The following is an 18247-nucleotide window of genomic DNA, read 5'->3' as shown; positions in this document are numbered from 1 at the left end:
CTCTTCAGAATACACACTACCACTTCACCGTTCTTGAGGTAAACGAATCCCGTAAGTTTTTTACTGTAATTTAGATATTTTCCATGACCAGTGTCTGTCGCAGTAGAACTGTTTTCTAACCGAAGTTTAGTGCGTCTGCTTATAATAATACGTTACTACTGTACCTGTGGGAAAGGCTAGACGTTTGAACGCAGAAGAGCATACATTTTGTAGATGAAAAGAAGTATGTGTGGATGCCGGACTTATGCTCGTCCTTAATTAGGACAATATCCACTTTCATACGCACGAAGCCCATTTGAGTTTACGTATAACTAAGCACCAAAAGTAAAGTTAGAAGAAAGCGTAAAAAAGGCAGCCTAAAACCGTTGGAAGTATTTAAGAAGGAGCCAAGCTGTATTGAAAACAAAATTGTGAGAATAAAAGCCATCTAAATTGCGTACTGGTTTTCGTGAAAACCCTAATTTAAAATTTACACTTCCTTATAGTTTGTCCTATCTTCTCCCACTTTTTCAGTTTTTAGTCGCGTTTCCAAACTTAGTAACGAACAAACTTGTCGATTGAACTCGCGGCTCCGCTGAAATTAAATTTTGTACGCTAAGGAACGCACACGTTATCTGTCTGCGAAAATTTCAAAGCCAATATGCGCTAAAACGGCACGTGAGCCTGAACACAGCTCTCTGATCAGATATGTTGAACAAGAACGGTGCACAGTTGGTTGAATAAATCGGACGTTTATGTGACTGGCAAAGCTTCTGGAGTAGGTTTAAAATTGACAATACATATAGATATATCTTTTTTTTTTAATTTGCAGGTTTGTATTAAAATAACCCTGAAAACCCAGGTAGCATGCCAGAGAAAGGCCCAGCTTGGGCGAAAGGTGGCAAACGTAAGGGCCTAACTTGGGCCTAGTTAGGTTTTTCTCCATGGCGCTTCTCAGTGCCAAACAACGTCGCCTAACTATAGCCATAGTTTGGCGATACTTGGGCACGCCAAAGTTTGGCTTTACTCTGGTCCACCAAAGGAGTGCCGATATAAGTAAAATACTCGAGCTATAACTGCCAAAGCAACGACTTATTTGGGCATTTCGCACATGCCAAAGGTTGGCTTTTCTAAGTAAGCGCCATACTTGAACTAAAACTGCCAAAGTAACAGCCCATTTGTGGATTTCGGACATGCCAAAGCAGAACTTTTGTCTGGCTAGCCACTGGAGTGTCAAATAAATGCCAATAGTGCCTAAAGAAAGTCCAGAAGCCTGCCCAAGTTCGTAATTCCTCTGGTGTGCCACAGAAGGTCTCTTTCACATGCTCCACACACACAAAAAGATTAAATTAAATACCCGTTGGAAACATGATGGTCAGATGTCATTATCTCCAGTCCCAAGCAGCACGGCGATATTTGGAAGTGTCGGGCCAGTACCGGCCGAAAGTCGGTTCCAGTATCGCCCAAATCCCCAGTTTTGCACCAAGGTTTGACATCCGGCAGGTATTGCCGTACAGTTGTTTTGCCCCGGCCTAGTCTTCTTGCGGTATCGTGCGAATACTCTACGACGCATATGCTTTGTGTTCGCCGCACGTCGTGCAAGTCTGTGTTGTATAGGACGTGCCATATCATTTGTTGCATATTGATCACGTTCACGGACGAACAGACTGTTTTTCATCGCCCCAGAAGTTTTTGTAAACCACTATCATTACACACAGCTTATCCTCGATATGTTTGCAAAGGTATTGTTTCTTTGTAAAACGAAAAGCGAATTATAAAATAGAATTAACACTGCTTTCATGTCAAGCAGAACTCGAAAATGAAAACACAAAAACGGAGCAGATGGAGAGGGAAACAGAACTACTGTCAGAAGCATGCTTGCAGTGTACTTACTAATAAAAGAGCGATATCATGTAATCCTTGATAGATGCATAATCCGACTCGGGCAGCCTAAATACACAGTCAAGAAACAAGGTTGCGTACATTCAACTGACGTCTGGTCGTCGGCGAAGAGCAGTTTTTGTCGAAGCGCGTCTAACAAACACAGTACAAGAATTCCTCGGACCCCGGCGAAAAAGATGGCCATTCTATATATAAAAAAAATTGCATGGACGTATTCCGGCTGTTTACGACGATAAACCACGGCTGCGCCTGCAACACTGAAGAGCGCATTTCGGAAAAAGCACCTACGTGGCCCGCCTTGGAAAACTGCGACAACAACAGCCCCAGAGATCCCATCAGCGCGACTGAGAAAGTCACGTGACAAATTTTCGTTCAAGCGTTTTTGTCCTACACGTCCTACGTTGTGAGGTCACGCGTTTCGTTCCACCCTTCTGATTTGCTTCAAGCGGCCGTCGCGCTCGCTGACAGACACCCGAAGACACGAAAGCAGGTGGGGAGGCTTAACAAAAGACGAGGTCGATGGGGCATGAACAATGCAGCTAAACTTCCTCTGCTTTCAGAAAAGCAAAGAAAAGACAACTTAAAAAAGAAAAAAAAAAGATCTTGCAGTGCAGCCAAAGCTACAGGGGAGAGAGTGTATTACGACGAGATCAAGTGGAGGGAAAGGAGGAAACGGGGAAATTCCAGTCCCCTCTCTTTCGTTGCTCCTTTCCCTTTCTTGGACAGGTTCGCATTCTGTCTCTTGTTTGGCGACTTTGGCCCGTAGCTGCCAGATGACAGCCGAACTACCAGGCAGTAAGCCTAACTCTGGCGCTCGTTTGGCGATTTCGGGTCGAAGAGGACAGATACCAGCCGAACTACCAGGAAAACAAGCCTAACTTCCGCACATCCTTTGCGAATTAAGGCCAACGTTCCCTGACTCTTACCAAAGAAGGTCAAATTTGGCTCTATTTGGGATCCTTCGGGTTTTTCAAGGACCGAAACTTCCAGATATTTGCCAAATTTTGGCCCAGAGCTCTGTGCTACCTGGGAGCACAGTTGGTGTGGTCTGTGCAGGTGAGTTACACAGTCAGGTGGACAAATTACAGGACACTGTCTTCACGAGAGGCATATAATTAACTAAAGCGTTGTTATTTATTTTGATAGCGTAAAAATAAAAATTTGCTTCGAAGTATAAACTTGCTTACCGCCAGTAAAATACCCTAAACAGGTAAACTGAAGAAATATATGGAGCACGCGGGAAGCACGGTAGTGCGCTAAAATTCACATTTGTTCAACAGGCGCATAGCTGACGGAATGGAAACGCGGATGAGGCGGAAAATGAAGGTCGGTCGGCGCGTGCACAGCCGCTCGTGCACAGCCGCAAGGCTGTGCACGAGAGGGTAACAAACGATACCGCCGTGCGTACCACGCGATTGAAGTTTTTCTAAAGTTTGAAAGTGTCGCAGTACTCGATGACGCTCAGCAAGTCTGCAATGAGAACCCTACGTTAACGTTAAATATTTGAAAGGTAAATTATCCAATTTATGTAATTAATTGACTTAGCGTAAACATTAGCACTTCATATTTACCCCCTGGCCGCGTACCAAAGCTGTACTAAGCGCAGTGATGTAGATTTCGTGGTAAAAAAAAAGGAAAAGAATCTGTAAAGCCTAAAACACAAAAAGGATTGCTTTAAATTTATCAACTTACTTTTGTTTGATTTTCACAAACGTTCATAAAGAATGACGAGGGACCGACAGAACTCCAAAACAAAATAAATTTACTAACTTACTATGTTATTTCTATGAATATTATAAACTCCTCTAGGCTTTATATGTATATAATTAACACATTACATACCTAAGAAGCCCCGTTGAATATTAACCATGTTGAATATACCTGAGACTGGGGTAGAAAAACATAAAAGTTGAAGAAACAAAACGGGACAGGACGACGTCTCAAATTTCTCGAGTTTCTTCGACTTTTATGTTTTTCTACCCCAGTCTCAGGTATATTCAACATGGTTAACATCCACCAGCTCGCCTGCACCCTTACTATTGTAACCCCGTTGAATGCTCGACTTTCTGCCCATTTATACACTAGAAATAAGGAATAACTGCTCAGCGAATTCACCTTCCTTTTTGAAGCTTGTTGAAACAAGCGTCTCATGCCACCATTATTCGGGTGGCACAACGAGTTCATTATTAAAAATAAATATAAATAAAATAACATTGTACATTCTAAAGCTTGGCCCACATTCGTAAATCAGTCAGGATTCGTTCAGACGGAACGAATTCTAACTAAATTTTCACCTCGGCGCTTTTCTTTTTCCTTTTCTGCCTATCTTTATCACCTGTGCGAGAAGGAAATAAAAATTTGGGGAGGAAGCATGACAGGGCAAAGTTAAGGTAGAGTTGTTGTCTTGGGTCGGCGTGAAAGAATACGATAAAAAATATCTCAGGGTAGGGGGACACATTCTACATAGAACTTTATCTTTCCATTTTCGAGACATGTATCAATATTTTTTAAGTACAAGAAAACAATTTGTAATTGCAATTAGAACTTGAATTTATTCAGTGCTACAAAACATTTAATTAATCTTAATTTGTCATTTTTGCAATATCATATTGTATTTTGAGAAGAATTATTGAGACGTCTCAGTTATTCGCCCATCTATTTGAATCCGTCAAAGAAACGGTACAAATATGTATGTCTTTCTTAAGTTCAAACTGTCATGCTTTGTTTTTTTGTTTTTTATTGTTTTAGGTGGAAGATAACCTGAAAAGTATGATGAAAATAATGTTTCTGGCAATCTTTGCTGCGCTGGTCACTCTGCACGTCGACGTTGACGGTAAATATAAGATCACGTATAATATAATATCACTGTCTGTCCTATATGTGTCTATAGACTTTAATAGGAATGTACAGATAAGTACCATCTATCATAGATTGAAAATATTTATATATGGTGGCAGTATATGATTATCGAATCCGGCCACAACACATACTCTGCATATTGGGACGCAAGATATTTGCTCGTTCTTTCAGTGCCTGTAACCGTATATGCAGGCTAATTATAAATTGGTTTGACTGTGAACAACTGTTTTTGTGCAGTGTTTCGCTCATGTTGCCATAGTAATCCTCCTACAAAAAAGTTTGGAATTCGAACAAGGGTAAAACTGGTCGACCCACTGAGACCATACGGTATTATAAGATTGTTGCACCGGTTTAATGCTGGTACCCTTTTGACACGGGTACCCGTCTAATACCGGCACCGGTTGATGCAGAAACACATTCGATACGGGTGCACGTTCAATACGGCATTGTATTAAAATATAGCTTTTGGCTTCTGAAGAAACTTTATTCTTAGTCCCATATATGTGCCGTCTAAATTAGCTTCACCCCTTCTGAAAAAAAAAAAAACATTTGAAATTTTAACAGGTTCATACCAATACCCGATCAACCCTAGCGGTATCTGTTTCGACCTTCGCTTAGCAGCATATCCGAGCTGCTCATCGGTGTAATCAAAATACTCGCAGGTTTAGTTAAATGCTCAACAGTTTGGTAAAATCGTTTGCGGGTTCGATAAAACCACTTTCCTGTTCGAGCGTAGCGGTAGGCGAACCTGTCGGTACCGCACCGAGACGAGTGAACCGGTTTGAAACTGCTCACTAGTTTGTTCAAACCAGTGAGCAGTTCGACCAAATGGATGAGCAGTTTGAACAAACCACCTAGTAGTTTGGTTATACCGCTGCTTCGTCACCATGGGGGTGGATGGCCCGATGTCAGGGACTTAATGTTGGGACTTAAACCCGTTCGAACGTGTGACCGATGCTCTCTGCCGACCACCTCCGACCAGGCTCTCGCGAAAGTTGTACATGGTAAGCTCTGTTTACGCTTGTCGCCACTATACTACATTTCCCCTTACCATACACCGCAGCGGACGCTACATCATTTAGTCCAGCTGTCCAATCGTATCACGAGGCTAAACGTCGCTTTGTCCTTCCTGAGGGTGAAGCCCGGCACTCCCACTGCTTTGGGTTGGCTTCGATTGTTGTAGCGTCCGATGCGGTCTTTTGTAAGGTGAAAAAGAGCATATTGTGTCAGTTATTTTGTTATGAATACAATAAGAACATCGGTGTCCCTCCATCTCGTTTTGCCCGTGTGCTTACTTCCGAGATTTGCGCATAGCTCGTGCAGCGAACATTCAAATATGGATTTGCGGTTAAAGGTGTAGTTTAACGATTCTTTATGGTAACTTATTTGCTTCAAAAGTGGCTCAACACGCCGTTAGACACGACTGTACCAGTCCCCCAGATATTATAGAAAACAACAAAAAAATTTTACGAATGTTTTAAATTTTCAAATTTTGATCTCACCATGCTTCACGAACCGAGATCTCCTACTGGCAACATTGAAGTGTGACGAAAGAATCGGTACATTATGTGCAGTAAACTACGTTCCCAACTGATTACAAGACGTTTGCTGGTGGGAAAAAATCCTCGGAAGCTCATTCATTGAGAAGCAAGAAAAAACACTCGACATTCTCCGTTTGAGCCCAGCTGCGTGGCCTGAAATTCTGTACCATTTGTGATGTCACACCCTTGGACAACACCCGGAAATTTGAATTTTGGTTTCGCGATAATATTAATTTCCGGTTTTCCTAATAGCTATTTTGAATTTCGATACAATGAATAACATGGCCTGGGGTCTAAAATCCGGTTAATCAGAAAATTCAATTTGTGTTGGTAGCAAAAGATAGAGCTGCAGTACCCCAGTTGATTCTCCAGTTGATTTTCTGCGTACCCCAGTTAATACTCCCCAGTTTATACTGTATATGTAACTAGTCGGGAACGCCATATATATGTAACTGGTCGGGAACTTTCCCTATTGTATGGAATAACTGATGCACTGAAGACCTTGAGTATTTCTACATCCAAATTCTACCATAAACCCGCACCTTTTGAATGAATTACAGCCTTAGGAGACCGATCTTGCGAGATTAGTTAAAGTGGTTTCCAACGAATATTTTTTAATCATACTTTACAACTAAATATAAGTATAAAATTCTAAAGTTATTGGTCCCTCTTCTTCAATTACAGGAGGTATTGAGTGCAAGCTTCTTTACAGGGTTTTAGAAAAGTAAACTAATTATGATCTTCAAACTTACTATTTAAGGTTTATGCTGAGTGAAGTGTGATATGTTTCAACCCACCGTGGCTTCCTTCCTGTTGCTGTTTTGGAGCTTTCTTTCTCAGTCGCTTTGTTTGTATTACATTTGTGAAATACCTAAAAAACGCGACTTTTTGAAAGTTGTAAACCATAAAGGTAGATTATATTTTCTCGCTATGTTTAACGAAACTGTATTTTTTATCTTTGAAAGCCTGCTATAATTTTTGCAAGATGTCAGTCGTTTTCTTCTAATTATTTCAGTAGAATAATAACTGTTTTCCGTGTTCCGGTACCCCTGAATGAGAGCGATCTGCTTTTTATCTTCTTTAGTGAACAACATAGATACTGTTGGTACTTGCTATTGCAGAGTCGAGCGATTACATGTTAATATTCCATTTGTCAACGTTCATTTAATAAAAATTAGGCACTATAGGTAATTACCCACAAAGATACATTGATATAATAATAATTATTTAGGATAGATGTAGCTCCAGGGTGTACCGTTCTTTGTATACACCTGGTGTTTCTGCGAAAACTTCTAAAAGTACCTAAAAGTAGGGTGGTTTAGGAAAAGCACTATTTTGAGAAAAACTGGTGGACGTCACGCATTGCAAAAATTATGCCAACTAGAAAAATAATTATTTAAATTTCAATATTTAATTTTTAGTTCGCGAAAATAATAAACATGGTTTCAATTAGAAAAACAAGGGAGGTTCGGCGCGCGCAACGTGCCACTCGTGTAGCAGGCGTAAGAACGGCGATAAGAAAACGCGTATTGCACTCATATCATTCATTTTTTCGCAACATCTTTACGTACAAAATATATTCAGATACTTTAATCTGGACGGAATGGTACATGCTTGATTGGTAACAAATTAATTTTCACGATCCTTTATTGCAGGAGGGATTGTGGAAGAAGAGCACAGATTTGATTGCTACTGGAAAATCGCTAACGCGAGTGATAGAGTGTGTCGCAACCATGATCAAGATGTAAGTAAAATTTCGACATTTACTTTATTATGAGCCCTTATAATCGTCCGTAAAAGAGAAATTTACCATGAATCAACGGCCGGGGTGTTGATTAGCATTGCCGCAATATCCTGAATACATGTGAGAGGGAGTGGCCGAGACTTTCAAACCTTTCTGTCAGGCTGCGGTAGAGTGTCTATGAACAAAATAATTAAAATACGCAGCCAAAATTTTGAATCACCCTCGCTTGGCACAGCATTTTATTAATCGGCCTATAAAAAACAACCAAGGTCTGTAAAACACTCAATTCGCTCTTGCGTAAGTTGAAGCGTGCTGGCGCCAGTGTACAAATTGCCCTCAAACACTTCCAGTTCCCAGCTAGACGGCGGGTTTCGCTGTATTTGCGAGATTAAGACCACGCGATATTTTTTTTTTGGAAAATGGTCTCTCATGTCACTCTTGCAGAAAATTCAATGTTATGGTGGAAGAATGATGCATAAACATTACTCGGACTGGGGATGCGCCAGGGCTGCAGAATAGATAACGCCACTGAGTTTGTTGCCAAAAGAAAAAAAAAAGGCGAATGGAAAGGAAGATATTGCTCACTTAGCATGCAAACCGAGAAACCGTGTACAGTCACGTGGGGTTGGTAAGCGCCTGACGAAGACTAGCGTCGCTTAAAAAGCGCTCTTTTGGAACAAAAATGGTCCCCGCGCGGCTATCTGCTTGCCGATATGTTTTATAAAACTCTCAGTAATGAGCTTTATATGGAGGCTTGCACCACTGCAAGGTAAAATGCCACCCTTTCTCTGGCCCGGAAATCGCCAGCTTTTACCAATTTATTTTAGTTTGGACTGTAGATTAGAATGTTAGGGAGTAAAATGCTGAGCGTTGAGGGATGTCAGCTTCGAGTGTAAGTGGCAGTAACTGCTAAAAATGGATGCAAGAGTGAAAGAAGAAATCATGACAAGTATGAAACATATGGAAATACAACGCAGAACCTGAATCTAAATCAGCAGTTTATAAACTTTAGAGAATAAAAGTTTTTTTTTAATATTCATAAACATATGAGCCTCCTGCACCGGAAAAATATAAGGAGCGTTACCACACAATTGATTGACGCAACCGAGCTCCAAAAGTTTGATAAATAGTTATATAGGAAATAAAAAGAGGAGTGTAAAGTTTGAGTTTTTCCTTTTATAAATACCCAAAGTAAATAGAAGAATAACTACGTTTTAACATTGCAAAACTTGAATCAGATTAATTTTATTTTATTTATTTATTTATTTTTTTTATTTAGAGGATACTACAAGCCATCGAAGGCCCAAGTAGGTGTAGGATACAACATATACATTCACACATAAAACGAAAGCAAATAAAACGACATTAAAAGGTTTACAACTAACTAGCCAATATACAGGATATATTATTTAAAAAAAAGGGGAGGGGGGGAAAGCAAGCATCAAGCAGTATGTAATTCCATCATGCACTAATACAAAATGACCTATCCAGATGTAGTATGAAGGTTTATACAGTCCTAATGTCCATGCGAAAAAGATGAAGGTGCATCAATGTACAAAGCAAAACATGTTAGTTATCAAGACGCTCGAGACCTTCTACAAAGTTGGTGTCGATAAATAGTTCGAGAGGTAAACCGTTCCAGTCGCTAATAGTGCGAGGGAAAAAGCTAAACTTAAACATATTAGTACGCGCAAAAATGGGTGTTAGTGAAAACTGATGTCTGTGCCGCGTAGCTCTTGACGCTATAGGGGAAATATATTGCAATGGGTCTATGCGAGTCTGCCCTTGCTGAAGAGGAGACAAAAATTTCAACCGCGCTAGTTTCCTTCTGGCCTGAAGAGTCTGTATTCCGTTAGCCTGCTTAAGTTGAGATGGTGAATCCAGCCTTCTATACTTTCCGTAAATGAACCGAACCGCTCGACGTTGCACCATCTCCAACTTCCGGATATCTTTCTGAGTGAATGGATCCCAAACGATATTTGCATACCCCAACTTGGATCTGACTAATGAATAATAAATTGTATGTCTATGGTTAGCTATTGTATTGTTTCACAGTATTGACACGAAGCTATAATTTATAGAGGCGAGTTTGTGCTGTACCGCGCGCCTAACGTTTTCGAAACGTCGCTATGTCGTTGTCCTTGATTTCCAGCTAGTGTCTAGGAGGTACTGCTAGAAGAGTTAACGAAATTGTTTTCCACGCGCCAATTATTCAGCATGAAAGCAAAGTCTTTCTAAAATGCATGCTATTGTAATCTGCAAGGTACAGCGAGTTAGGAACAGGTCACGAGTATTCCAATGAATTTCTTTTCTACTTGTATTTTGGACCGAAATGAATTGGCATCGGCTTTATAACGCATTTCATTTTGCCCTTTCAGGGATTTTTCTTTTTCAACTTTCTCACTTGTTCAGCACGATGCAAATCTGGTAACATCGAACGGCGACTGCCTCCCGGAATAACGTGCGACGAAGAAATATCCGAGAGGGACGGTAGCCTGGTGAGACATTTATTATTAAGTCGAAAAATAATTTTAGGTTACCCTTACCAAGGATAATTGTCAAGAACTTGCTGGAGCTGACGCCCTTTGTATCTGGCAATGAAGTGGGGGGGGGGGGGGGGGTAAAGCCTGGCACCATGACAAAACAGCACACGACATAACAGCACGCGACGAAACAGCACGGTCAAAACAGCACGGTCAAAACAGCACGCGTCAAAACAGCAGAGCGTCAAAACAGCACGGCGACAAAACAGCACGCGTCAAAATAGTACGCGACAAAACAGCACAGCGTCAAAACTGCACAGCGACAGAAGGGCACGTGCCAAAACAGCACGGCGTCAAAACAGCACAGCGTCAGAACAGCCCATCAACAAAACAGCACAGCGTCAAAACATGACATTGACAATATAACTAGGGTTCGGCGTTTTCGGTTTTGTATTATTTGAAATTCCGCGCACTTTTTTTCGGTTTTTATTTCAAACAAAAGTTTTCGGTTTATTGCGGCGAATATTTGTAGACTCATAAACTTCTCAGTTATATTAGGCTTATTGACGAAAACCAGTATACTAACGAAAATGCAATAATTAAAAGCGTTTGTGTAAAATGTATATTGAGTACCACGTACTGGTCTTCTTATTTGTTGCCGTCTTTGGCAGCCGACGTGACCTGTTCTGTAAAATGCACTGGGGCCTTATCATATCTGACATTATCGTCGTGTGCTCGTATTTGTACACAGGACTAGCATGAGCTCCAGTACCACTTCGGTCGGAGAGGCAAATATCAAAATGGAGAAATTAGCAAGCATTGTACTCTGTGCGTTTTCCCCCCTTTTCACGACTGCGAGAGGTGATAAATTCGCGCCGACTTCAGAAGTGACTATAAAACACTCGTATTTATGCCCTCCTCTAACAGATGGAAGCTAGGGGTGTTAAACAATGCGCGGCATCTACGGACGCTCTTGATTTTCGCTGTTTGATTTTACGATTAAACTCTCTTCTTTTAACTTAAAATTCGGCACAAACCTCTATCAGGTGAAAAACCCAGATTTCGTCCTGAGGACCCTTGCGCCCCCGAAGCTTATGTTAAAAGTTGAACCGATCTCGCAGACAAACTGAAAACTGCGAAAGGAAGTTGTCATATGGTCAGTAATGAGTAGGGTTCCGTGTTTTCGGAGTTTAGTTGTCGTCAAGTTCGGAAAGTGTTTTTCAGAGTTTATTTTTCGCTGAAAATTCGGAGTTTATCGGAGTTTCTTTTTCTTTTTTTTTTATTCCAAATTCTCCGAAATTTGGAGCTCAAATTCGCAGTGTTTCTTATTAAAAATAAAAAAAAACAATATCCAAATGTAAACGTATGCTGGACAAAAAAAAAAAAAAAAACGCGATTGTATCAAATATTGTTTTCTTCAGTTGGATTTGGCGTTGGTGCCATTACTACTGGCAATACTAATTTGTCCTAGAACAAAAGTGGCACACAAGTGTTATTTCGATAAGCGTCAATACCTTAAAATCAATAACCTACTGGAGGTAGTCGCTGAGAAGCCTGTATTTATTCCATGCTATTTCATCAACCTACGGCGCGGCCGCAAGAGATAGAGTGGAAAAGAATGTAATAGAGAAGTTTCAATTGTCCTCTTTTTCACTTTATGTAATTTCTATGGTCCATAGCTTTCGCGGTTACAAAACCACAACCTCTCCTTCCCCTCAGGCACAAATAGTATGACCCAAACCAGAAACATAAACAGTAACTTTTGTCTTGACCCGATAGTGCATTGACCTGTTGTCCTGACCGAAATTCGAAAGGTATGTGTGGTGGCATTTTCCCAGGACATTTACTCTACGCGCTGATTAAACCATTCATTGTAAAATATATTTGTGTGAGTGTCTGTGTGGGCGGGTAGGGGGATTGGCATATCGAAATTCAGAGTTTATCAGATAAACACGAATAGACGAAACTTTTACCGACGGGTGTTTTTTGAATTTATCCGAAAACACGAAAACGTAGTTATGAGTCACATCCCCCCCCCCCCCCCACACACACACAAACACACATACCACTCCAAACGCCCTGGAAAATTCTGAACTTTTTCAGTTAAGCCTGAATGTAGAAAAATGAATTCGGCGTACGTTTACCGGTTATATTCGCTTTAACCCGAAAACGATGAACCCTAACCTAAATATAGCGTTTGAAGTAAAAAAAAAAAAAAATGCACGTGCATTCCCGTCGCCGCCAGCGTACGTTTTTTTTTGTTTTTTTTTTTCTCCACTAGCTGTTAAATAATGCCATGCAATGTCCAACCCTTTTTCTTTACGTTCTGTTTTGTTTTCATAAAACGGTACCTATTACAGCCTTTTTACATGCGTGCTGCTTTTTCGTTGTGCTGTTTTGACGCCGTGCTGTTTTGACACGTGCTCTTCTGTCGCTGTGCCGTTTTGACGCCGTGCTGTTTTGTCGCGTGCTATTTTGACGCGTGCTGTTTTGTCGCCGTGCTGTTTTGACGCTGTGCCGTTTTGACGCGTGCTGTTTTGACCGTGCTGTTTTGTCGGGTGCTGTTTTGTCGTGTGCTGTTCTGTCGCGTTCCCGTAAAGCCTACCCTGCTGTCATTTTTGTATGTTCGTATGCAAAGCATGAGCCAAGTTTTCTCTTGTGTTCATGTTGTGCTTTATTACTCTTCTTCGGATATCTTTCGGAGGCGTACACAAGCAACTGCACCTAGCACGCCAACGGCATCTGTCATGTCTTTGGCTCATAATCAAGGTTCGTCTCATTTATTTGTAAAGCGCACCGCGATCTTCCTGAAAGCAAGCCTACCAACTCGCTCCTCTCTCCATGAAGAGCTCAGGCTTGACCCCCCTATCTCCGCTTGCGGCTCCGCTCTCACTGGGGTCGGCCGCCTCCTTGGGCGCTAATATCTGCTCCAGGACCATAAAAGACGAAACACTATCGGGGCATCCCCCCATAATAAACCCCTTTCGTTCACCGACCTTTCACTCTCGCCTCCTTCCCTAAACCAAAGGGGATATTCCGAGCTACGGCTACGAAAAACACTCCTTTCCCTTCCCTTCTTATAAAACTCTACAGGGCCGGGCAGTATCGCGGTACAAATGTATCGCGATAGTATCTTAGAGATACTTTTGAGTATCTGTATCTCTGTATCGAGGTAGACCTGAGAAATGTATTTTTATCTCAGTAGTGAAACACATTAACAGTGTATCGCTTGTATCGCGATACTTTGCCAGATTTGGGTATCTCGTTACAATCGATACGCCTTTCGTCATGCATGCCACGCAGTCTTGACCGTTCTGGAACTATCTGATTCACCAAAGGTAACATGTTTTCTTTAGCGGTATTAAGATAAACAAAGATTTCGAGGTAAGGGCAACAGCATAAAATGGCACCGAAAAGAAGCACAAGCATAAATCACCATTCGCATTCGCCACGAATTATACTCACCCCACCCTGCACCGTTCGGGAACAAATTTATTTCTATAAGTATCTGTATCTGTATTCTGGAATCCTTTTTCCCCGGGTTTGCAGAAGTATCTCAGAGATATCTCGTTGCATAAAAAACAAATGGATCTCAGTATCTGTATGTTGGGCCTTAAAATGCAAGAATCTCAGTTTGTGGAGTTTCTGGAGTATCTCTGCTCAGTCCTGATACTCTACTGCTACTCCAGCAGATGTTCGTGCAAGGCGTTTCAGCTAACTTGTGCCTAAACTTAAAACAAGGTTGAGCTCTACGCGTGTCAAAATACCGCAGTATCTCTAACAGCCATATCGAGCAAGTCAAGGTATTGTCGCGAAGTTCAAAACTGCTTAATTAACAAAATATCATTATTTAAATTTTCGCACATTGCTTTGTGGTTGAATCTCGCAATACCAAACTTGTAGACCCTGTTGAGAAATACCATACCATGTTTTTTCCATCAGAGTTGTCTCTGTGTATCTAGTTCTTTCCATCTATTAAGAAAGTGCGAGAAAACAAAAACGTATTGCGAGACTAATGGCTCAAACATCACAGTTCACCCGCGGGTAGTCACGTGGGATTTTCGGTGAACCTCGCGCTTTACATAAAGTTTGATAAATTCGACAGAAAACAGCTGCCTCCATGAAAACTACATAATAGGATTTTGTTTTACACGCACTGCAACGTTTTTTTAATGGTTTACCCTAAAAGGATTAGCTAAGAAGTTAGCTGATCCAGTTTTATTAATAAGCCAGTTTGGCATACCCCGAAAAATAGGCTGTGTCGTTAGCACTTCCCAAGTACATGCGAAATGCACCGCATTGATAGGGCCTTTTCACGCTCGAGCACTTTTGGCGGGCACAGGAATAATGACACTCAAGGGCGCATGACAATTTTTTGTGGTTATATAAAGACGTCACAAGGTCGCGGAACACTGTAGTGTCACGTGACAACATAGTGTGGTGCTAAATCCCTATGGTACAATATATTCTCACCTGAAGTCAGCGTCAAATGACGTCACCTGACGTTACGCCACATTGCTACATTATGGTATGAAATGAAGTCACGTAACGTAATGATGTCAGTGCCACGTGACCTTATATCTTTCGTCACAGTGTCATTTCATGATATCACCTGATGTGACGTTACCACAAGGTGCGCTTCACGGGATACTGTAACGCCCCTATGTCACGGGTCGTCACCGGGCTCTGTAACGTCCTGATGTCATCCAAGGTCAAAATGCAACGTGGCGTAATAGCTCAATGTTGTGTCAAAGTGTCGATGGCTGTTTGAAGGGACGACATAGATCGGTTTCTGAACGTATCGAGCTAAAGGTTTGCACAAAAATGGCCGAAGAACGTCCATTAAAATCATTCAAAATGCACCGAACAAATTTTACAGAGTAGTGAGTTAGAAATGAAAAAAAAAAACTTGAGGCACCTACCTACGATGGTTGTGTGCTCACCAAAGCCGTCTGAGTGGCGCGATGCCCATAGATCTCGCCGTTACTCTCTGCGTCAACAGGTGGGGGCCTGCCATGGAAGGCATCAAGTACCGCATTTTTCAGCATTAACTTAGTGATGACAGCGCTGTGGTCTGTGGCTTGTTTTGGAAGTTTCTCTCCTCGTTGAGGCGCCTCACCCAGCCTAGACTTGTAGGGGAGTCCGGAGGTCGAAGACAAAACTCCTCCGAAAAACGTCGGCGGACGCCCTTCGTCCTCTGACAGCCCCCGTACCAGAGAGCAACCTTCACTCGCTTTTTAGGAGCTAAGCGCACCATGAAGATGGCTTGCATCCCTAAGCAGCGCGGATAAAAGTTACAGACAAGGAAAGAAACCCGGTAAAAACAAGAGACTGCAAAGCAGACGATGTTAACCGAAAACAATTGTCGACACAAATAACACGAGAAAACATATCTGTTTTATTGTTCTCGTTTCATCTTTGCGTTTTATAATTTAATGTTAAAATAAAATAATAATGCACTAAAAATTCGCAAAACAGAAAAAGAAAAAAAAAAAAACGAATTGCTTTTAGCTCCTAAATATCGTCTGCTCTATTGTCGAGGTCGAGGGAAGTGCCCGTCATGGCCGGCTGTAGAGAGCCTAGCTTGAAGAGAAGGTCCATCTCAAACTACGGGGAGCGTTTGCAATGTCATGGCTGACGCCTTCAGCGACGATCGGTCGCAAGACCGCATGCGCTGCGTTTTCGCGTGGCGAGAAGGAAAGCAGGGGGAAAGGCGAAGACGTTAGCAGACGATCAACACTTTCGGCTCCTCCTCGCAGCTCGTCTTGCAAATGCGACCATAAACCACGTGATTCCGATCGAGCAATTTGACACTTTTTTGCAACACAGTCTCTCTATCTGCCTGCGATCTTACGTGTCGCCATCTGTCGGTTGTTGCGCCAATCTGATGCCTTTCGGTAGCAGACGGACGTTGTAGGTAGGGATTTCAATCTTTTCATTCTTGGCTTTTTGCACGAGAAATTTGTTCAGGGAACTATGTATTTTATTAACGCACGTTCTTCGGCCACCTCTGTGCAAATTATTTGCTCAATACCTTCACAAGCGGACTTATCTGGCCCCTTCACCGATCCCTTTGCTTCGCGCTCTATCTCTTTAAGTCGATGTCATAGTGTCGTGTGACGTCACCGTGTCAAGTACCGACATGGTGTCACGTCACGGGATGTCCCTTCACGTCACGTACCGGGCAGCAAGAATTTTGAACCGGTGGGCAGTATTGTGCCTCGTCTGTCATCATGACAGCCTTCTCCGCGCAGGATTTCCTCAAATCTCCTTCGCACTACCCACCAGCCACTCATTGCAGCCTCTAACTGCTTAACCTAAAAATAAAGAAATAAAAAAAAAATTAAAGCTTCTTTTTTATACTGCATGTGCACAATACTGCCCAGCGTTTAAAACTTCCCACTATCCGCTAAAGTAGTCCTCACGCGAAGAATGAGGTTGAGGCAGCTTTGAAAGCGTGCGAACAATCCAGACCCTCCATGAGAGTGTTCCATCAATCACTCGAAAAAATTCATCAACTGCCATGCCAAGAACGACCTATTTCATTTGGTTATGTTGCGGTGGCCAGTGCATCGGCCTGACAGGAAGATATCTGAATGTTCGTTTTAAGAACCACTTTCTGCAAGTCTCAAAGGTCTCCTCTGGTTCTCATAATCATCCTGACTGCGCCCCCCCCCCCCCCCCCCCCCACCCCCCTTTCATCAAAACAAGTCGTAGGCACACACATCACCAAGCTTGGAGGAGGAATGATTGAATCTTGAAGATCAGCAAGCTAGGGGGAGGAATGTTGAATCTTGCAAGATCAGCAAGCCAGGGGGAGGAATGATTGGATCCTGCAAGATAAAGCGGTCCTTCAGTAATATGTCTAGGCCTTCACTTTCGCTTTCGACGGCAGAGCTAAATTTCTTATCGCACAAGCCGTTACAGCAGCCTCTTTTTTTTTTTTGTCATCTCCGCTTTTTTGTTTTTTGTTTTTTGTCTCCACCTTAATTTATTCTTGTGTTTTCTTCCTTTTCTTTTGCCCTAAGGGAATATCGATGAATATCAGTAGATTTCGTCGCTCATTGAAATAATTATGTATATCTGCGTTTGTTTCACTAAACGTTTTTATTCGTCCTTTGTTTCTGTCTTGTCAAAACGTGTGAAGGAAATAGGTGCAGTAGGCAAGAGTAACATTTGAAACTGCGGGTCATACGTGAAATTACATCTAGCGAGAAACATAATTTTAATGCGAAATAGAAATATGTGACCCAATCGCTTGAAATAGAATTAATTCGCAGTTTTTTACATAGTTTAAAATAGTAGATATGCCTTTGTACAAAATCTGTTGCATATACTGACGTGGAATGAGTATATTGTAAAACCTTGATAAATATAAAAACGTGAACAAATTAAAATGTGCTAATTTCATAAAACTTATTTTTCTTCTTCGCAGGGATGTCTGGGTGAATTTGGTCAAAACGACGATCCCCTAGTATGCCTTGGCTGCACACCTGATGTCATCAGTAAGCTGAGCAGATGGCAGTCGGGGTGAGATATCCGGGCAGCATTTCGGTCTCTGGATGCAGAGGTTAATTCTGTCACCACTGACACTGCATATAAAACTGTTATACCTGATTGATGTCAGGGCAGCAAGGTTGGGGTCCCTTTCTTCCTTTTTATGACGAAAATAAAACGCTAATTTCTAACTTTTGCTGTGTATGATACATGAACTACACGCGGTGCTTTTGATCATTTAA

General features: G+C 41.8%; 1 protein-coding gene across 1 annotated transcript; it reads left to right on the top strand.

Moving 5' to 3' along the window:
- The first annotated feature begins 4650 nt into the window (after positions 1-4650).
- LOC115309864 lies at positions 4651-18045 on the top strand. The gene is made up of 4 exons (XM_029968116.2): positions 4651-4714; positions 7937-8025; positions 10404-10523; positions 17944-18045. Exons 1-4 carry the CDS (start codon positions 4651-4653, stop codon positions 18040-18042), a joined length of 372 nt encoding a protein of 123 aa, XP_029823976.1. The 3' UTR covers positions 18043-18045.
- Positions 18046-18247: the final 202 nt, after the last annotated feature.

This window comes from Ixodes scapularis, unplaced genomic scaffold (assembly GCF_016920785.2).
Source record: "Ixodes scapularis isolate PalLabHiFi unplaced genomic scaffold, ASM1692078v2 PGA_scaffold8__174_contigs__length_109621045, whole genome shotgun sequence".
Lineage (NCBI taxonomy): Eukaryota > Metazoa > Arthropoda > Arachnida > Ixodida > Ixodidae > Ixodes > Ixodes scapularis.
The sequence above is the reverse complement of the archived record's forward strand: the minus strand, read 5'-3'. Positions and strand labels throughout refer to the sequence as shown.